The sequence below is a fragment of the Panthera tigris genome, chromosome B4 (genome assembly GCF_018350195.1).
Source record: "Panthera tigris isolate Pti1 chromosome B4, P.tigris_Pti1_mat1.1, whole genome shotgun sequence".
Classification (NCBI taxonomy): domain Eukaryota; kingdom Metazoa; phylum Chordata; class Mammalia; order Carnivora; family Felidae; genus Panthera; species Panthera tigris.
Genome location: NC_056666.1, coordinates 13,845,290 through 13,867,589, shown reverse-complemented (window position 1 = coordinate 13,867,589; position 22,300 = coordinate 13,845,290). Strand labels below are relative to the sequence as shown.

The following is a 22,300-nucleotide window of genomic DNA, read 5'->3' as shown; positions in this document are numbered from 1 at the left end:
ATCAGTCTTTCCAGAGGTTTATCTTTTCAAAGAATGAGTTCTTAGTTTCACTAACCCTTTCTTTGTTATTTTAGTCTCTAATTAATTTATTTCTGCTCTGATCTTTATTATTTCCTCCTTTCTAACTTAGGGTTTTGTTCTTCTTTTTCTAGTTCCTTTAGGTGTAAGATTAGATTGTTTATTCGAGATTTTTCTTCTTTCTTGAAAAAGACTTGTATTACTCTAAACTTCCCTCTTTTTTAAAAAAAAATTTTTTTTAACGTTTTTATTTATTTTTGAGACAGAGAGAGACAGAGCATGAAGGGGGGAGGGGCAGAGAGAGAAGGAGACACAGAATCAGAAGCAGGCTCCAGGCTCTGAGCCATCAGCCCAGAGCCCGAAGTGGGGCTCGAACTCACGGACCGCGACATTGTGACCTGAGCTGAAGTCGGACGCTTAACCGACTGCGCCACCCAGGCGCCCCTAAACTTCCTTCTTAAAAATGCTTTTGCTACGTCCCATGGATTTTGGAGTATTGTATTTTCATTTGCATTTATCTCAAGGCATTTAAAAAAATTTCTTCTTTGTTGTTTTTTGTTGTTATTGCTGACCCATTGGTTGCTCAGTAGCATGTTATTTAGTCTCTGCATGTATGTGGTTTTGTGTGTGTGTGTGTTTGTTTTTTTTAATTTTTTTTCCAGTTTTCTCCTGGTAGTTGGTCTCCAGTTTTAGACTGTTGTGGTTGGAAAAGATGCTTGATATGGTTTGAATCTTCTTAAATTTACTGAGACTTGTTTGTGGCCTAGCAGCCTGTATCTGTCCTAGAGAACATTCCACATATACTTGAGAAGAAATATGTATTCTGCTGTTTTTGGATGGAAGACTCTGTATATATCTGTTAAGTCCATCTGGTCTAACATGTGGTTTAAGGCCACTGTTTCCTTATTAGTTTTCTGTCTGGATGATCTAAGTGGGATGTAAAGTCCCCTACGATTAATGTATTACTGGCAGTTTCTCCCTATTTATTAACACCTGCTTTGTGTATTTCGATGCTCCATTGTTGGATGCATAGATATTTACAAATGTTAAATCTTTTGTTGGATTGTTCCTTTTATCATTATGTAATGCCCTCCCTTGTCTCATGATATAGACTTTGTTTTAAAGTATATTCTGTCTGGGGCACCTGGGGGGGGCTCAGTCAGTCATGCAGCTGACTCTCAATTCTGGCTTAGGTCATGATCTCGCAGTTCACGAGATTGAGTCCTATATCGGGCTCTGTGCTGATATCCCTACTTGGGATATTCTCTTTCTCTCTCTCTCTCTCTCTCTCTCTCTCTCTGTCTCTCCCCCGCTTATGCTGTCTCTCTCTCTTTCTCAAAATAAATGAATAAACATTTTTTAAGAATTTAAAGTATATTCTGTCTGATATCTGTTGCTACTCCAGCTTTATTTTTGTTTCTATTTGCATGGACTGTCTTTAACTATCCCTTCACTTTTGGTCTGTGTGTGCTTTTAGGTCTGAAGTGAGTCTCATGTAGGCAGCATGCAGATGGGTCTGTTTGTTTGTTTGTTTATTTATTTTCCATTCAGTCATCCTATGTCTTTTTTCCTGGAGCATTTAGTCCATTTACATTTCAAGTAATTATCAATAGGCGTATATTTATTGCTGTTTTGTTTACTGTTTGCTGGTTGTTTTTGTAGTTCTTTGTTCTTTTCTTTGTGGTTTTTCTTTAGTGTTATGTTTGGAATTCTTTTCTCTTTATTTTTTGGATATTTATTACAGGTTTTTGGTTAGTGGTTACTGTGAAGTTCGTATATAACAACCTATGTGCATAGCAGTCTATTTTAAGTTGGTGTTTGTTTAAGTTCACATGCATTCTATATTTTAACGCCCTTGCCACCCACTTTTATGTGTTCGGTGCCATATTTTACATCTTTTTATTTTGTGTGTTTCTTAAGTAATTCTTGTAGATATAATTGATTTTTTTTTTTTTTTTTTTTTGTCTTCTAATCTTCAGACTACTTTGTGAGTGATTGGCCTCCGCTACCTTCTGGGTTGCATATACTACTCACTTGCCTTTAGCAGTGAGATTTTTTTCTAGTTATGGCTTTTTCATTTTTACTTAAAGCAGTCCCTTTAATATTTCTTATAAAGCTATTTACTGTGGGTGAACTGCTTTAGCTTCTGCTTCTCTGGGAAACCCTTTATCTCCCCTTTAGTTCTGAATGATAATCTTGCTGGATGGAGTGTTCTTGGTTTAAGTTTTTTTCCTTTCAGCATTTTGACTATATCATGACACTTCTCTCTGGCCTGCAAAGTTTATGTCAAAAAATCAGCTTGTGGTCTTATGGGGGTTCCTTTATATGTAACTAGTTGATTTTCTCTTGATGCTTTTAAGATTCTCTCTTTAATTTTTGGCAGTTTAATTATAATGTGTCTTATTGTGGATCTCTTTGGGTGTATCTTTTTTCGAACTCTTTGTGCTTCCTGGACCTGGATGTCTGTTTCCTTTACCAGGTTAGGGAAATTTTCACCTGTTATTTTTCACGTGAGTATTCTGCCCCTTTCTCTTTCTCTTCTCCTTCTGGAACCCCTATAATGTGAATGTTAACATGCTTGATGTTGTCCTAGAGGTTCCTTAAACTATCTTAATTTTTTAAAATTCTTTTTTCTTTTTGCTGTTCAGTTTGGGTGATTTCCAGATCACCAGGCTTCCAGATCGCTGATCTGTTCTGTGTCCCCCAATCTGCTGTTGATTCCTGCTGGTGTATTTTTCATTTCAATTAATTGTATTCTTCAGCTCTGACTGGTTCTTTCTTATATTTTCTATGTTTTTGTTGACGTTCTCACTGTATTCATCCATTGTTCTCTCAAGTCCATTGGGCATCTTTATAACCATTACTTTGAACTCTTCAGGAAGAATGCTTACTTCCATTTCATTTAGTTCTTTTTTGAGGCCTCGTCTTTTTTTTCTGTTTGGAACATATTATTCTGTGTCTTAATTTTGCCTGACTCTAGGGCGCCTGGGTGGCTCAGTTGGTTAAGCATCCAACTTCAGCTCAGGTCATGATCTCACGGTTCATGAGTTTGAGCCCCGCATCAGGCTCTGTGCTGACAGCTCGGAGCCTGGAGCCTGCTTCGGAATCTGTGACTCCCCTTCTCTCTGTCCCGTCCCCAGCTCATGCTCTGTCTCTGTCTCTCAAAAAATAAATAAACGTTAAAAAAAATTTTTTTTTTTTAAATTTTGCCTAACTCTGTGTTTGTTTCTGTGTATGAGGTAATTCAACTATGTCTCTTGGTCTTGAAAGAATGTCCTTTCATAGGAGATGTCCTGTGGGGTCTAGAAGCTCGGTCCCCCTCACCACCGGAGCCAGCTGCTCCAGGTGTGTTCTGTGTGTGGGCTGCATGTGCCCCTCTGTTGTGGCCAGGCCTCCACTGCAGGGGGCTTGCTGCTGGGCAGGGCTGGCCTGCAGCCTGGGACTGCTGCAGGTACGCTAGGGATAGCAGCCTCTGGGCTGCGGGGTTTGAGGAGGAATGGGATTGTGCAGGGCTCTTAGCAGAACATGCCTCCTGGCCTTAGCAGTCCACAGGAACAGTTTCAAAATGGCGCCTGCTAGTGCCAGGATCAGCAGAGCTGAATGGGGCAGCAAAATGGCTAATACCAGTGGAGGGGCCCAGCTGCCTCCTGCCTACCTTGGAAGCCCTCAAGATTAGTAAATGAGTCTCCTTTACCTATAATCTATGCACTTTTCATTCTAGAGCCTTTGTACTCATTTCCAGGTCTAGTGAGTCTATGCGTAAGCCCTCTAAGAGTGGGTTTTTCTTTCCCTAAAGTTGTATAGTTTTCCTGAATTTACTCCCTATTGGTTTTCAAAGCCAGGTATTAAAAAAAAATTTTTTTTAACGTTTATTTATTTTTGAGAGACAGAGTGCCAGCAGGGGAGGGGCAGAGAGAGGGGGAGACTAAGAATCTGAAGCAGGCCCCAGGCTCTGAGCTGTCACCAGAGCCCCATGTGGGACTCAGACCAACAAACTGCGAGATCATGACCTGAGCCGAAGTCAGACGCTTACCTGACTGAGTCACCCAAGTGCTCCTCAAAGCCAAGGGTTTTAGGGGCTTCTTGCTCCTGTGCAGGATCTAAGTGTTGGCATGCCTGGTTTGGAGCTCAAATCTCTTGCTCCTTAGAGAAAATTTTCTTACTGTTAAGGCCCCTTCTGACTGTGGAGCTCCATGGCTGGGGGTGTGGGGTTTTTTCCCCCTTACTGAGACCGTATCTCTACCCCTTCTACCCATCTTCGTGCCATCGCTGTTGTGGTGGGTTCTCTGTCCAGTTTCTAGGTCTCCTTCTGTATGTAGATGAAGATTTGTTGTGTCAGTGGGACTCCTCCTGGGCTCCGTATCTTCTTATGCTGCCATCTTGAGTCCTTTTCCAGAGCCTTTGTTCTTGACCGTCTTAGGCATTGTAATTATTATAGATGATTTAGAAAATGCATGAAAGTACAACCAAGCATACCGATAATCCCATCGTTTTCTGTGCAGAAATAGTAAATCAAGGGGAAGAATTTATAAAATAACTAAAATATCAAACTACTAATGGTTTTTGCGGGGAGGAGCTCAGTGATTTCTAGTGGAATCCTGTGAAACCTAAAATTGTTATTTCGGGGATTCACAAAGCCTAAATTAGTTCCTTTGATGTCTTTCTTAAAATTAATGTATTAGTTATGATAGGCTAAACTGCTATGTCAACTAGACCCTATTGTGTAATTCGCTCCGTGCAACCGAAGTTCCCTTATTCCCGTGACAGCCGCGGGCAGGTGTTCAGATGGGCGGCAAGAAGAGTCTCCTTCGTTCTGCCAGCCAGAGCCTAGAATTCTGCCATCACATGGCTCTCCCATCCTCTGTTGTCTCATCCTACACCCACGTCCCATCAGCACGTGGGAAGGGAGAACACCCAAGGGGGTCTCTGGGCCAGCAGGGAGGGGCGGAACCCCCCTCCCACTCCCATCCCACTGGCCAGAACTTAGTCACATGGCCATACCTGCCTGTGAGTGAGCTGCGAGATGTAGTCTGGTTGTGAGCTTGAGAAGAGGCAAGATGGATCTTGTGGTCGCTAGCAACCTCTGCCTCACTTGTTTCTCCTGGAGCATCTGCAGAGCGTTTGCGTGGCCGTATTGCCCTGTTCGTTCCAGTAAGTCCTGTCTGTGGAATCCTTGAAGATTTCCTTGAAGAGACTTGGCTGGCTATGCTTATGAAATATGTGCCATTTCTATGGCCGAGAAGGAGTTTATTGGTTTACCTTTTAAGGATAAATGGGGTTTGAACATGGCAAGGATTCTCTGTAGGCACAGACGGAAGTAGCTGTCCTTCCTGCAGTAAGAAAACGGAGAGGCTATTCTTTGTGAACCTTTTGTATGAATTCTTGGGGACCCAGGAAGTGCAGCTTCTGTTCTTTAAGAACCAAGAGATCTTTATATATTGTTTTTAATTGAAAAAAAAAAAGTCTTATTTATTTTTTGAGACAGAGAGTGTGAGCAGGGGAGGAGCAGAGGGAGAGGAGGACAGAGGATCCAAGGCGGGTCTCCATGCTGACAGGCTGTCAGTGAGGAGCCCGATGCAGGGCTCGAACTCATGAATCGTGAGATCGCGACTTGAGCCGAAGTTGGACGCTCAACCAACTGAGCCACCCACGTGCCCCAGAACCGAGAGATCTTTATAAAAGGGCTGTGTGAGTTCCATGGCCAAACTGTGGGTCAGTGGTCACTCTCAAGCCCTGAGAGTCTGAGTCCGTTTTTCTTCATTGGATTTCCAAGAAGAGTCTTTTTTTTTTTTTTTTTAAGTTTATTAATTTATTTTGAGAGAGAGAAAGTATGTGGGGGAGAGCAGAGAGAGGGAGAGAGAGAGAAAATCCTAAGCAGGCTCTGCACCGTCAATGCAGGGCCCGATGAGGGGCTCAAACTCACGAACCGTGAGATCGTGACCTGAGCCAAAGTTAGATGCTTAACTGACTGAGCCACCCAGGCGCCCTGCCAAGAAGAGTCTTCGTGAGAAGGGCTTTTTCTTTATTATTCTGAGGATCCGGCAGCACCTCTCCTACCCAGGGGCCATGACATCTGTGTGTCACACACTCCTCCTGGTCTGCAGAAGGCAGACCACAGATAACGCCACCACGGGCAACGCTTGATCTACGTGGGCCTTGACATCATCCTGACATCTCCAGCGACAGGAGTTTCACCTGCCAGTTTTTTGGTTTTTTTTTTTAACAGTTCTGTTGAGATATACTTCACATACCCTACAATTCACCTATTAAAAATGTACAATTCTGGGGCACCTTGGTGGCTCAGTTGGTTGAGTGTCCCTCTTTGGCCCAGGTCACGATCTCACGGTCTGTGAGTTGAGGGCCCCGCGTCAGGCTTGCTGCTCTCAGCCTGTCAGCACAGAGCTCACTTTGGATCCTTTGTCCCCCTCTCCTCCCCTCCCCTCTCCCCTCCCTCCCTCCCTCTCTCTGTCTCAAAAATAAAATATTAAAAAAAAAAAAAAGTATGGACTCTAACTGGACTTTCTGGCTCAGTCTGGGCTGTCCCACTTTTTTTTTTCTTTTTTAATTTTTTTTTTAACGTTTATTTTTGAGACAGAGACAAAGCATGAACGGGGGAGGGGCAGAGAGAGAGGGAGACACAGAATCGGAAGCAGGCTCCAGGCTCTGAGCCATCAGCCCAGAGCCCGACGCAGGGCTCGAACTCACGGACCGTGAGATCGTGACCTGAGCCGAAGTCGGACGCCTAACCGACTGAGCCACCCAGGCGCCCCTGGGCTGTCCCACTTTGAAATAAGTCAAGTGTACAGTTCTGTGGCATTTCGTAGATTCACAGGGTTGTACAGCTATCCCACAATCAATTTTAGAACATTTTCATCACCCCAAAAAGAAACCTGTGTCACTTAGCTGTAACTCCCCGGCCCTCTTCATCCTCCCAGCCCGACAACCACTGATCTGTTTTGTCTCCATAGATTTGCCTGGTCTGCACATCTTGTACAAACGGAATCCTTAGCCTGATGTTCTCAGGCTCCATCCACGTGTCAGTGTTTCGTCTTTCATTGCTGAGAAATACGCTGTTGCATGGATGGAACACGTCTTCTTTATTCAGTTGTCAGTTGGTGGGCGTTTGGGGGCTTTCTGCTCGTTGGCTATTACAAATGGTGCTTCTCTGAACGCTCGTGGACAAGTGTCTGCGTGGCTGGTTCACGTCTCTCGGGCATACACCTAGGAGTGGGACCACCTGGCAGTGGTTAGCATTTTGAGAAGCTGCCGGACTGTTTTCCGTTTCTGCCAACAGTGAGTGAGGGTTCGGCTTTGTCCACGTGCCTGCCGGCACTCGTTATTACCTTTGGGGATTACAGTTGTCCTTGTGAGTGTGAAGCTGTATGCCTGTCAGTTCTCCTCTCCAAACCGTAATCTGCCAGAGGCTTCTGGAAAGTGGAAAAGTAGTTCTTCCTCATTGAGGGGTGAGGAAGTTCTGCTGCTTATCACTGTGTCACTGCCATCAGATCTGTCTGGGAGTTTGGAGGAGGGGATGGCTAATTTAGTGAGAAGGAGAGGAAAAGGGGGAAAAAAAATTCTTGGTGAGCTAGAGTTAACAAAAATGATTGCCGTTTCTCCATTCTACCACAATAAGTATAATTTTAAAAAAACTTTTTTTAATGTTTATTTAATTTTGGTGGGGGGTAGGCAGAGAGAGAGAAGGAGACAAAGAATGTGAAGCAGGTTCCAGGCTCCGAGCTGTCAGCACAGAGCCTGACGCAGGGCTCGAACTCAGGGACTGCGAAGTCATGACCGGAGCTGAAGTTAGATACTTAACCGACTGAGCCACCCAGGTGCCCCTAATTTATCTTTTATAGAACAAAACTGACACTCAGGACAAAAATTTCTGGATTCTTCATTGGTGGAGAAATTTCCGTCCAATTGGGTAGGCAGGCATTCAGACTAGTTGTAATCTCTCACTCTCTGTCCCTCTGGATTAAAGCATTTTAGAGATTTGGAGATACTTTAAAGTAGGTGTATTAGACAGAAGAGGCTCCCAGTGGTTTCCAGAAAAGCCATAACCAGCAGAGTAAAAGAATTGAGGCAGGACAGGGATAATTCCCTGGATTGGGAAGCCAAGGGCATGTCTTGGACAGGGATAATTCCCTGGATTGGGAAGCCAAGGGCATGTCTTGATGACTTTAGTTACCACCCCCCACCCCCTGCATCCAACAAAGTATTGAGCACATAGTAGATGCACAATAAAGACGTGATGATAGGCTATAGTGTTACAGCAGATACTCGGCACCCAGGAAGAGACAAGCGTCAAGCTCTTGGGGAACCAGAAAAGACTGTTTATTTCGCACTGCTGCCGGCCCAGCAGACTCACGTCCAAAGCTGAGAGCATCCAGCTTGGGTTTTACTGATCTTTTATACATAATGTGCTTCTGGGTTGGGCGGGACTAGTATAGTCAAGCTTCTGGTTCCTGGCTGCTGGCTCATGTCAGAGGCAAGCCTGATACAGAAGCCCAGAGCATGTTAAGGGAGTATCTGGCCTCGGACATTTGGCTGGCCCTTTTTATTTGCATTTACCAGCTTTTCTTCTCAATAGTAAGTTTACCCTGTAGGTAGGAGAACTGTAGCTTTCAGAGTTTTTTAACACCTGGCAATAGGTGATTAGAGTGATCTCAAGAGCCAGAATTATTCACTCATTGATTCAACAAGCATTGGTCATGAAAATCTACTGTCAGGCATTAGAGCGTCACAGACCTTAGGGATACAAACGTGAATAGCTTTCATCTGTTACACGCCCCCCCCCCCCCCCACGATGTGGTACATCCATAAACCACACAGTCACAGTTCAGCAAGTTGACCACTCTACAAAGGTGCCAGCTATACCCTCTCTACGCAGGGACATTCCTGGAATTTTCAGACTCCCAAATCAGAGAATTCGCAAAACCATACTTACCCGCAGCATACTTCCTGCGCCAGTATGTGGCTCTGATGTGTTTAAGCCCAGTTGCTAGTCAGATATTTATGGTTGTCTTTAGCCACCAGATGATTTGAAATATAAACATCACAATAGTACAAATGTGATGAAAATAAACCACTCATTTTGGGGTAGGAACGCGTGACTGTTTTTAGACCACTTGGCTGTCGTTTGGCTGGGTCTTCATGTTGTCTCCAAAAATGCGCACTGCTTTCTATTTCAGGATCAGGAACAGGGAGCTATGAGTCTGCATCTCAAGCACTGTCTCTTCAATAGTTTTTCTCACTATGGAAGGTACCTTTTATTTATGTATGTTTCTAAAAATTTTTAAAAAATTTTTTTAACATTTACTCATTTTTGAGAGACAGAGTGTGGAGTGGGGGAGGGGCAGAGAGGGAGACACAGAATCCGAAGCAGACCCCAGGCTCTGAGCTGTCACCACAGAGCCCACTGTGGGGCTCAAACTCACAAACCGCGAGATCCTGACCTGAGCTGAAGTCGGACGCTTAACTGACTGAGCCACCCAGGCCCCCCACCTTTCTCTTTTTGGGGGGTGATTTTTTTTTTTAGACGTTGGGAGATACCTTTTATATTTCAACTTTACAGAGGAGTGAATTGTCAATTTTAAATGGAAAAGTTTATGATTTTAATACATAATAACTGAAGGAAAGAAGAGTCCCTTTATGACCTTGCTATTGGGTGATAAGGCTTTGTTATCAATTAGGATACTCTGAGGTATCCCGTGGGTTAAAATAAAAAAAAAGCTCACAGTTCTGTTGTGTAGGTCGCCAAAGGTTTGTCTCCCACCCACACTGTGTGCGTGCAGGCAGGGTCCCCCACTCCTTAGAGGTATCAGGGGTGTCGCTTAGGTAGGAGGCTCCATCCGCTCCTGTGTCAGGGCTGCAGGGCTTGGCGGGAGGGTGAAGTCAGCAAAGAGGAAAGTGTAATGACTCTCCACCTTTCCCCCGGGAGTGACACCTGTCGCTTGTTCTAACTTCCCATTGGCTGAGTGAACTGCCTATTCGCACATCAGTTTCCAGGAGATGGGGATGTATGTATATGTGTGGTACTTTCCAGTGCCCGTGGGGGAGGAGATTCAGAAATACTGGTAAAGAGAGTGGCTGGCTGTCAGTAGAGCATGCAACCACCCCCCTCCCCGCTTTTTTTTCCCTCTTTTATAAAGTAGGCTTCACCGAGGAGCCCAGTGTGGGGCTTGAACTCACAACCCTGAAATTAAGACCTGAGCTGAGATCAAGAGTCAGATGCTTAACCCACTGAGCCACCCAGGTGCCCTGAGCATGCAGCTCTTGATCTCGGGGTCGTGAGTTTGAGCCCCATGCTGGGTGTGGAGATTACTTCAGAAAAAAATGTTGGTGAGCAGGAATAATGTTTACCACACATCTGAGTAGGAAAACCCTGCTCTCCCGCTGTGTTTCTCCTTTACCTTCCCACTCCTGCCACATCACAGCACTGTGACACCGGGGGTGTGGGCTTTCCACCTAGCTGCTCTGCGACACCAGCTGGGTGCCCTACCTACTAACTCCTTTCTGATATTGTCTTCCTGGAGGTCATCTCACATGACTCCCCCCCTCCCCGCTTCAGATGCCAGTCTCAGGCCCCGGTCATCACCCCTGCTTCTGACCAACCAGTTATAAGTTGGGAGATTATACAACCCCTTCCTCAGGCTCAATTAGTTTGAATTCACAGAACTCAAGAAAACGGTGACTTACTGTTTGCCAGTTACTGTAAAAGGATGTGATAGAGGGTACAGATGAACATCCAGATGGACGAGATGCATGCAGCAGGGGATGTGGAAAGAGGCATGAAACTTCCACGCCCTCTCCAGGTGCCCCACCCTCGCAGCACCTCCGTGTACTCCCAACCTGGAAGTTTTCCAAATCCCGTATGTACGTTTGGGATTTTAATGAAGCTTCGTGAGTAGGCATGATTGGTTGTTAACTCCGTTTCCAGCCTCTCTCCCTTCTCTGGAGAATGGTGGGGAGGGCTGAAAATTCCAAGCTTCTTTTTTTCTTTTTGATTGTTTATTTATTTTTGAGAGAGAGAGAGAGCGAGCGAGCCAGAGAGCACATGAGCAGGGGAGGGACAGAGAAGGAGAGGGAGACACAGAATCCAAAGTAGGCTCCGGGCTCTGAGCTGTCAGCACAGAGCCTGACGTGGGGCTTAAACTCACGAACCGTGAGATCATGACCTGAGCCGAAGTTGGACACTTATCCGACTGAGCCACCCAGGCGCCCCTGAAAATTCCAAGCTTCTAATCATGGCTTGGTCTTTCTGGTGATCAGCGACTGATATATTTTTTTCTACTATTTCATACATTTTACGGAGAAATGACAGACATTCTGTTCCTACGGAGCTTACATTGTAGTGGGAAGAGCAGATAAGAGCACCAGGTTAGAGTGTGCTACGTGGAAAGATGCTCAGATGGCAATGACAGGGGGGTCATTGCGTTGGGGACACCTAATCAGATTAGGGGAGGAGCAAGAAGCTTTCTCGGAGGAGGTGATTCTTGGCGTGAATCTTGAGTGATAAGCAGTTTACCAGGCAGCAAAGGAGACACGGATGTCCTGGCAGAGAAAACAACATGGCTTATCCACGTAGTAATAGCAGTACCTGCTGCTTATTGGCCGGCTTTCTTTGTGCAGGCCGCTAGACTGCACACTACAGGCCCTGTCTCATTTAGCTTCCCGTGGGCCTCCCATTTGCGTCTTACCTACTGCCTTAGGATGATATGCCTCATAAGACAGGACTTTGCTCTGTTTGCTGTTGTTCCGGTAACTGGTGCTGTGTAGCAAGCAACAGACATCTGATTAGGCTCACAGATCCTGTGGGTTAGGAATTTGGAAAGAGCCCGGTTGCAAGGGTTTCTCACTGGGGCTCATGCAGTCCACGTTCAGATTTCAGCTGGGGCCGTGGTAAGCGGAAGGCTCCGCCAGACTGGACACCCAAGGTGGCTCACTCGTGTGGCCGGCCGGTAGCTGTGGCTCAGCGTGTTCCTCCCTCCGCGTGCCCACCTCTGCCCCCCCCCCCCCAAGCAGGGCTGGATTCAGGGTCGCCTGACCGAAAGAGTTATTCCACAAGAAGTGGGTGGGGGCCGCTTGCCGTTCTCACTAGACTTGGAAGTCACATATTGACACATCCGTTGTGAGTGCTTGGTTGTGAGTGAGCCACAAGACTGTAAGTGCACACATTCAGGGGAGTGGGACTATTCCCAGGGCGCAGGGGTGCAAGAGCACCTGGCTCGAGGGGTCCCAAATAGACCAGGGTCAGTCCCTCACCACTGACAACATCCACAGGCAGAGAGATGAGAGGAGGTGAAACAAGAAAGGAATTTATTTCGGTGAGGCCTCAAAGAGTGTCTCCGAAGAGTGTCTCCAAAGTGTTTCCAGGTTTATTTAAGGAAAACATGAGACAGAGGTCGGCGGGTACATGCAGGGGGGCAGTCAAGGTCAGGTCGATCATTGTCTTAGGGGTCTCGCTGGTGTCTAGGGAGTCCCTATTGCTTGAGGAGGTAGTTTTGGTTCCTGTGTGGGATGCTTTGCCTGCAGGGTCTTTTGCCTGACTTGACAGATAAGCTGGAAAGAAGAACTTAATCAATTAGGAAGTACTGACTGAGGTCAAAATAGAGGTAGTGGAGGTCTCCTTTCACATCCCCACCGGCAGAACAGCATCCCAGTTCTGTGGAAGGACAAGCCCGTTTCTTCTGTAGCCACTTCCTGCTGACCAGGGATGACGCAGGGATTTCAGACCGGAGGACTCTGACAGGGTAGGATTTCGTTTCCCTAGTCCCTCCCGAAATACACGGTAAGGGCATCTCCACGCTTGTGCGAATAGCATAGGCTCCCATTTGACGAATACAAAAAAGTCAAACAACAACCACAAAGAACAAGAAATATAGCAATGCTAAGCAGGGCATGTTTCCATTTGGAAGGAATCAAATTTAGCCAAGTACTAAAAGAATCTAGAGCTAGAGTGTTTACAGCAGTGATATGTTTGTTTAAATCTTCTGTGGCTTCAGTTTTCGGGTAATTTGGAGTGTAGACACAACATTCTGTTTTGTTTTTTTTTTTAACTTTATTTATTTGGGGAGAGCGAGCGAGCACAGGAGGGACAGAGTGGGAGAGAGAGAGAATCTCAATGCATGCTGATAACACAGAGCCTGATGTGGGGCTCAAACCCACAAACTAGAATCAAGACCTGAGCCACGTAGGCCCCCTGACATAACATTCTGTTTTAATGAGAGTATAGGTTTCTTCTTGGGCTACAGTCATAATATCAGGAGCCATGCTGTGTTTTGTTTTGTTTTGTCTTGTTTTTTAGAGTTCTAGCAGGGGAGAGGGACAGGGTGAGGTGGTGGGGGGAGAGAGGGAGAGGGAGGGAGAGAGAGAGAGAGAGAGGGAATGTCTTAAGCAGGCTGCATGCTCAACATGGAGCCTGATGTGAGGCTTGATCCCATGACGCTGGGATGATGACTTGATCCAAAATCAAGAGTCAGACTGAGTAAGTCACCCTGGTGCCCCAAGGTTCCATCCAGTTTTGAAGGACTGCTTTTCAAATTTATGTGGTTTCATCATTTAGGAGGGTGACTATTTGCTGGGTTTAATTAAAGGTGGCCACTGTATGCTTAGCTAAAGCCTTTACTTGTAATTCTACATTGATAGAGGCAGCTCCTGGGACAAACATGATCAAGGGATAAAACCATCAAGAAGCCCTCTTTGCCTGATGTCTAGCTTTAACACTGTCCTGATTACAAGGAATCACTGGCATGTAGGAGACAACTCCTCTGGGAGATATGGGCATCCCTAAGTGCATCATCCACTTTAATCATAAGGAAGGTGGGCCATCCACTATTTGCACAAGTCCATAGCTAACCCATGGAGTGGGGTTTGCTCCAGCTTTCGAGGAGCGTTTTGCTATCCCAGCCATGTAGTAAGTAAGCCATGTAGTAAGTCACGGTGATAGTTGACTTATACAACCGTTGAGGAATCCATCCTATTGTCCAACTGTTAAAATAATCATGTGCCCATGGGGTCCTGTTATTATCCCCGCTGAGTAATAGGCAAGAAGATTGTCTCTATACGTGAGCTATCGTGGCCATTCTCTGAAGTTTACCTCAAGTTGTCTAGCTTAGGCAAGCGACAAACATCCCAAAACCACCAAAGCTAGAATTTTATATCCCAAAAGGTATGTTATTGAAATATAAATTTTCTCTCTAAAATCACTCTATTGGGGTGCCTGGGTGGCTCAGTCGGTTGTGTCCAACTTCGGCTCAGGTCATGATCTCACTGTTCGTGGGTTTGAGCCCCGCATCAGGTTCTGTGCTGACAGACAGTTCAGAGTCTGGAACCTGCTTCTGATTCTGTCCCTCTTTCTCTCTCTCTCTCTCTGCCCCTCCCCTGCTTTCACTCTGTCTATGTCTCTCTCAAAAATAAATAAGCATTAAAAAAAAAAAATTAAAATCACTCTCATTTTCATCAGAGATAGCCAAAGTAGACTAATCTGTAAAACAAGTCCAGTTTTAACAAACTTGGCCCAATTATTGGCATAAGCACAGCAAGAATAATCATTGTATAAGTTCTTATAAATCTGCTTTGCTGGGACTTTTTATAATGAATTAAAAAAACATTTTTTTAACGTTTATTTATTTTTGAGAGAGAGAGAGAGAGAGAGAAACAGAGTGTGAGCTGAGAAGGGGCAGAGAGAGAGGGAGATACAGAATCTGAAGCAGGCTCCAGGCTCTGAGCTGACAGCACAGAGCCCAATGCAGGGCTCAAACCCACCAACTGGGAGATCATGACCTGAGCCAAAGTCTGGCGGTTAACTGAGCCACCCGGGCGCCCCTATGATGAATTTTAGATTGAACTCCAAGGCAAATACTTGCCTTCAGATTTGCCTTGCAGTAGGGCACCTGGGTGGCTCAGTCGGTTAAGTGTGTCCGACTTCAGGTCATGATCTCATGGTCTGTGAGTTCGAGCCCCCATCAGGCTCTGCACTGACAGCAGGGAGCTTGTTTGGGATTCTCTGTCTCCCTCTCTCTCTCTGCCCCTCCCCCACATTCTCTTCCATTCACGTGCATGCTAACTCTCAAAATGAATAAATTAAAAAAAAAAAAAAAGATCGCCTGAAATACCTATAGATTTGGACGAATTCCTCTTCTTGAGGTCCCCAAAACATCCTACGGTTTCCTGCAGCCATCAGGAAGTGACCTTCTTTACTCACCTCCTAAGACTGCTGGGAACTCTAAGCAGGGTCAGGCCACCATTTGCAAACGCTCTGTTGGCTGCATGAAGTCAACCTGAATTAGTTCCTTGAAGCTGTGTGGTCATATTGGAGTCTGTGTGTGTCTCTCCAGTATGACATTCCAGTCAAAACCTTGATAACGTAACCAGCATTTCCAGTGGTGTCCTGTTACAAGGAGGACAGATTTTTATTGAACTTATGCAAATAATTTTTTTTTTAATTTTTTATTTTTTCAACGTTTATTTATTTTTGAGAGAGAGAGACAGAGCATGAACAGGGGAGGGGCAGAGAGAGAGGGAGACACAGAATCTGAAACAGGCTGCAGGCTCTGAGCGGTTAGCAGAGAGCCCGACGCGGGGCTCGAACTCACGGGCCGTGAGATCGTGACCTGAGCCGAAGTCGGACGTTTAACCGACCAAGCCACCCAGGCGCCCCTATGCAAATAATTTTAATTGCCATGAAGGAAAGAACGCTGGCTGAGAGTTTCCGAAATCTAGAGGGTTTGGGAAGGGAGGAAAGATAAATGTTTCAGTTTGTTCACAAAGGAATATTTTATCATGTTTATGCAAGTCATAGGTATGACAGTTTCCTTAAATCTGGAAGAGCAAACGTTAGAGAACCAGCTCAAACCAGAGTCACAAAACTGTTGTCATCTTCCTCAGTCCATTCAGTCCCTTGTTGCCACCTCTTGTTCTGTTTGAATGCAGCTTTTCCTTTAGTTCCAAAAATTCTTACCCAGTTTAATTTTACGATCTTAAAGATATCAGAAACCTGTAGTTATCAAAAGCCCTTTCAATGAATCTCCTTGAACATGAAACACACTTTCCAAGAGCAAAGGCAAAGTATAAATGACTCAAAAATGGCCATGTTTAAAGATTTGATGAGAGTTCATTATAATGCAGTTGACAAGGAAATCAGGTTATTTCTGTGACATGCAGCGTTTCACCAATTAGAATGTCAAGGGATGGGGCGCCTGGGTGGCTCAGTCGGTTAAACTTCCGACTTTGGCTCAGGTCATGATCTCGTGGTTCATGAGTTCGGGCCCCTCATCAGGCTCTGTGCCTACAGCTCGGAGCCTGCAGCCTGCTTCAGATTCTGTGTCTCCCTCTCTCTCTCTGCACCCCGCCCCCCCATACACACTCTGTCTCTTTCTCTCTCTCAAAAATAAACATTAAAAAAAAGAATGCCAAGTGATGACCTTATACCAAGACATATTAAAACTTGAGAGATTTTATATAAGAACAGTGATACCATTTACCCATACAACATAACCTAAGAAGGTTTATCATCATTTATTTAACAGTGTTCCCCAAATAACATTCCAAATGAACATGCCTAATTAGTCAAAAAGACTTCATTTAGATTTGAATATTTAGGAACTTTTGTTAAAAACTTCAGAAGGTTTTAAAGCACATACCCAAATAGGATTACAGATCATTACAAAACTTAATATTTAATTATCTGTTTAACCAAGGGTGGAAGGGTACCTAAGTTGTTAGCAAAACTTAGGTCCTTTAGTAATGAGAAGTTTCTGTTCTCTTAAGTAATCAAAGACCTGATAAAGACAAAGCATAGAAACTTTGTTTTTCTGGGCAGATAAAGAAACAAAAGCTTTGTTTACAATCTCTTATCAAGAGTAGACCAACAATCCGAGAAAACTTTGTCTTTTTAACAGAGAGAAGAGCCAAGCTTCAGTCTTAATACAGGTGTCCTTTTAAAATTCATTCATGCCTGCCTGAGTCCTAACCACACATAAAATTCTTTTCCAAAGATTCCCTTCACGGGGCTCCTGGGTGGCTCAGTTGAGCATCCAACTTTTGATTTGGGATCACGTCCTGATCTCACATGTTGGCATGGAATCCGTGTTAGGTGTGGAGCAGGCTTGGAATTCTCTCTTCCTTCCTCTGTCCCTCTCCAGCTCGCATGCGCACACACGCTCTCTCTCTCTCTCTCTCTCTCTCTCAAAAAAAAAAAAAAAAAAAAAACCCCAAAAAGCAATGATTTCCTTCACAGACCTTCTACAACTTTCTTCTCACATTCAGATTTTGTTTTAAGTTTTCCCTCTTTAAATAGCCAGTCTCATTTTAGGACAAGTTACTACTTTTCCCTCAATAAAAATGTATTCCCATTCTTCATAACTTTCTTATAAAAGACATGTCTTACTTTTCCTGCATACAGAGTTGCTTTCCTGGTCATTTCTTGGCAGTCTCAATTACGTTGATCAGACCTTTTACTTTTAGAAACGTTAGTCTCCGGTGAAAACTAAGCAGTAACCAATTGTGAACTGTCTGTTACACCATCTTTCATTTGGAAGGAGTCTTAAAAGTGTTGAGTGCGTGTTGAAAACTACCACAGTCCATCTTCTGGCCAAAAATTATATTCTCCCATATGTGGACTACATTTACTCTCCCTAAGACCCTTTCCAGAATCATATCTGTGTTTTGGCTTATATATTAGGCTCAAGCTTTAAGTCTAGGATCTTATCATGTAAACTGAGTCTAGGTGTGATCATGTCCACTTCCTACACATCCCTTGTGAAATGGTGGACAGGTGTCAGAGAGCCCTGGTGGATATTTCCATCCCAGAGCGGGTTAGTAGAGAGCAAACCATACTCAATGGTCTGTGGCAGTTCTGAAATCCAATCAGGAGCGTATTGATGAGGTTTTGGGGTGATGGGTTTGTGAGTCCCAGAGCTGATGACCGAGAAAGAATTCTCGAAGATGTCTTTGGTGCAAAAAGGTGATTTTATTGAAGCTCATGGACGGGAACCATGGGCAGGAAGAGCTGCATCGGGGTTGTGGGGAGACATTGTTTTATGGAGTGGGGGGACATAGAGTCAAGAGGGAGTTTCCCAAACAGACTTTCACATGCTAAAGACTTTCTGGAGGCCTAGCTATTGCCAAGCTAAGGTGGTTTCTCCCTGTTGCAAAGTATTAAGACAGTAGGGAGTTCCTGGACTTTAGGCTATGATGGGATTGCCTTTTTCTGGTAAACTGGTGGATATTCTTACAGTTTAACCTTTTTTGTTTGTTTTTGTCCTTTCCTGTTTTTGGGTAGCCTGGAGGGTCCAAGGAATATCATACATGTCCCATGGTGAGGGGCAGGGGGAGAGGCTGCTGTTAGCCTGCACTTTGCCCTCAACCTGCCCCACGCTCCCTCATCAGTGTCTCCAGCTCCTGAATCCAAGTTCAGTCCCAGTCCTTGGGAGCTGTCCTCCGTGGCTCTGGTGTCTTGTCTTTCGGGCTCTTGGTGCTGGCTTTCCAATCACCCTTCCAAAAGAAAATGGACTTTGCACCCGAGTGAGTAACCTTTGCTTCCTGCCTATAAAAGGTTGAGGGTCCAAAGTCTTGTTTCCATTTTGTTCTGCTCTCTTTCAAGCGGGTATAATGCTTTTAGAAAGGTGTTGGGGGCTCTCCTGCAGTTTTCATTTTAATCCACTCTGTTAGACAAAAGCCACCCAGAATTCTCTTCTTTCAGATAAGCTTTTCTCTTTGTTGGGTTCCTGGTAAGGATGCTGTAGGAAAGAGATTCTTAGAAGCTCTGTTTACAGAGGATAGACAAGTCCCATCCTTCAAGAGATTTAGAAGGCCTTTTGTCTGTCTGGAACGTCCAAAGGCACCTCCTTAGATCTTTCTCAGGTCCTCACAAAGGGTCATACAGCTCCACCCTAGTGTTGAGTTTCTGTCCTGAGGCCATTTCTTAATGTGCAAACCCCGTGCCTTCTGAAGATGCTGGGAATGAGGAACACTTATTTTTTAACCTACAAAGTACTGGGTGAGTTTATATGTTCTCTGACTTCCACTTGGAAACAGAATAGCTTATTCTTTCTTCAGTTGATCTCTCTCTTGCCATTATCAACAGCTGGGCAAAGCCAGCAGCTGCAACCCTCTGCTCAGAAATCTTTTTAGTTAGATCATCAGCTCGTAGGTACATTTTCTGTACATCATCACCGGCCACAGCTTTATAAATGTTCCTGTAGTATGTAACACGGGTCTCCCTTCCTTGATCAGATTCCATATTTGAAAATGAAAAAGTCACTGAAATAATCATGACATGAAATGCTGTCTCCCTTTTCCTTGGCGCCCTTGCCTTGTGTTTTGGGGATTTATTAGAGTGGCCCTCCATTTCCAGGCACCGCATTTCTGATCCAGATTTATTGCTGTGTAATAGATCATCGCCAAGGCAGTGACACAGAACAGCGGTCACTTTGTTATGCTCGCACCTGCTGTGGGTAAGGAGGTGGAAAGGCAGTTTCTCACTTGGTGTCTTGTGCAGGTGCAGGCCTGACCGAGCTGGTGGTCCTGCCGGGCTCCCTCCCCCCGCCCCCGTTGCTGCCGGCAGCTGCCCGGAGGCCAGGCCGGTGTGCTGTCCGCCGTCCGCTGGCCCGGCCCTCTTGGGGTGCTTGGACCTCTTCCATGGCAGAGTGACATCCTCAGGGAGCCAGGTGGAAACTGCATGGCCTTTTGTGACCTAGCCTCCAGAATCACACGGTGTCACTCCTGCTGGGTAAAGAGCAGGGGTGACAAGCTTGCCCAGATTCGAGGGGAGGAGAATTGACTCCACCTCTTCTTGGGAAAAGTATCAAAGAATTTTCAGACATGTTTGGAAATTGCTTGCACCCGGCATGGTATCTGGCAAAAAGAGAAGCTCACTAGGTCATTGCATCCAATAAATCGGCCGGTCTGCCTCCCTTATTGTATTTGCTTATCAGTCTTTAGCAGGTGCAGTGTGACCCAGTAATAACAAGTTATGTTACAACGGGGCTTGTATTTATAATGTATTCTTGAAAAATAGAGACATGGTACTTCACACTTTTATTCCAAATGAATTAGAAAGCTAAATATTATTTTCCAAAAGTCATAGAGTCAATAGAGGGACAACACAGAAGGATGATTATATAGTTTTAGAATAGGCAAGGTCTTTCTAATAAGCAATGTTTAAAAGCCCCAGAAGCCACAAGGGAAAATTTTTTAAGTATTAGTCTCCACCAAAATGTTAAATGTCTGTACAGGAGAAGATACCATAAAAAATACACCGGGTAGAGTATTTGCAATCTAAATTATACACAACAGCTTAGACAGTGTGATGCAGACATGAAGCAGTATTGCACAGGGCCGTTGGAAGGATGAAAGAAAAGTGCCCGAAGTAAAAATACTTAACACCTGATAGGTTCCATCCACGTGGTTCTAAAGACCACCTACAAATCAACTTTTTAAAGAGAGGGCTAACAGAAAAAGGATATGAGTGAGCAATTCATGGAAAACTAGAAGCGGTCCATTAACACGAAAAGATGTATAGCCGCGCTCCTGATTAAACAAAGAAAAATTAAATCTTCAGTGAGACTTTTCTACCTGTCAGAGGATCAGGGATGAAAAAGAATGGTAATATTTCAGTATTGGCAGAGAGGCTGGGACACTGACGTTCTCATCTACTTACACGGCTCTTTGTTCCTTTATAGGTGAGGTGTGTTTTGCCTCTGACTTCTTTCAGGGTTGTTGGTTTTTTTTTAATCTTTGATTTTCAGTAGTTTGAAAATGATAACGCCTGTGCTGAGGCGGAGTGTTTTTTGACATGTATCCTCCTTGGTGTTCTCCGAGCTTCCTGGGTCTGTGGTTTGGTGTCTGACAAAATGGGGGAAATTCTCAGTCATGTTACTTAAAATATTTTTTCTTTAAATTTTTTTTTTTTTAACGTTTATTTATTTTTGAGACAGAGAGAGAGCATGAACAGGGGAGGGGCAGAGAGAGAGGGAGACACAGAATCGGAAGCAGGCTCCAGGCTCTGAGCCATCAGCCCAGAGCCCCGACACGGGGCTCGAACTCACGGACTCACAGACCGTGAGATCGTGACCTGAGCTGAAGTCGGACGCTTAACCGACTGAGCCACCCAGGCGCCCCTCAAATATTTTTTCTTAATGCTTATTTATTTTTGAGAGAGAAAGAGAGTGCAAGCAGGATGAGGCAGAGAGAGAGAGAGAGAGAGAGAGGACAGAGGATCCGAAGCAGGCTCCCACTGACGGCGCAGAGCCCGATGTGGGGCCCAAACTCACAAACTGTGAGATAGTGACCAGAGCCAAAGTCAGACGCTTAACCCACGGAGCCACCCAGGCGCCCCTGTTTCACATATTTGGTTTCTGTGCTGGCCTATCTAGTTTCTGTGCTTGGTCTCTTTTCCAGCTGTGTATTTGGCCTTTCAGTACGCCTTGTAATTTTCTCTTGATAGCCAGACGCGAGGTACTTGGTAAGAGGAATGGCCGTAAGTGGGCCTTTGGTAGCATGGTGGCACGGTGTGGGCCGGGGAAGTTCTGTGGTCCCACGATTGGGCCCCTGCTGGCCTTTAGTGAACCTGTGCCTCTGGACTGCAAACTCACTTGTGCTTTCTTCAGTTTTCTTCTCCCCGCGTATGTGGGACAGGATGCCACAGTGGGCTGGGGTCGGATATTTCCTTTCCCCATGTCTGTTAGGCTCTGGTTGACTGGTTTCTCCCGGGGGCAGGCCTTGTTGAGAACAGTGCACTGGCGGATTTCAGAACGTCACCTCTTCGCCTCCCACTGCCAGGCGTGTGTGAGGAGTTTTGTCTGGTATTTGCTGTGGGAACCTGATTGGGCTCCTGGAGGTAAAGTGTGGGTCCCCTTCTCCACACGCAGGGCCCAGCACTTGGTCTGTTACATTTGGGGCTTTCTTTTCTTTTCTTTTCTTTTCTTTTCTTTTCTTTTCTTTTCTTTTCGTTTCGTTTCTCTTTTTCTTTCTCTCTTTCTTTCTTTCTTTCTTTCTTTCTTTCTTTCTTTCTTTCTTTCTTTCTTTCTTTTAATGTTTATTTTTGAGAGACAAAGAGAGACAGATTGCAAGCAGGCAAGGGGCAGAGAGAGAGGGAGACACAGAATCCGAAGCAGGCTCCAGGCTCCGAGCTGTCAGCACAGGCTTGAACTCACAGACCGTGAGATCATGACCTGGGCTAAAGTTGGACGCTTAACCGACTGAGCCACCCACACGCCCTACATTTGGGGTTTTCTTCCTTGAGCAGCGGCTCCCATGGAGATGTGCACTCCTCTGGCTT

General features: G+C 45.1%; 1 protein-coding gene across 4 annotated transcripts in view; it reads left to right on the top strand.

Moving 5' to 3' along the window:
- NMT2 (N-myristoyltransferase 2) overlaps positions 1–22,300 on the top strand; it is a 74,311-nt gene that overhangs the window by 19,127 nt on the left and 32,884 nt on the right. The window contains exon 1 of one of the 4 annotated variants that reach the window (XM_042991135.1): positions 9,172–9,280. The exons of the other annotated variants lie outside the window; for them this stretch is intronic. Coding sequence (XP_042847069.1) covers positions 9,228–9,280 — 53 coding nt within the window. The 5' untranslated portion in view covers positions 9,172–9,227. Of the gene's footprint in view, positions 1–9,171; positions 9,281–22,300 lie in introns of those variants that run through there. 4 annotated transcript variants of the gene reach the window in all.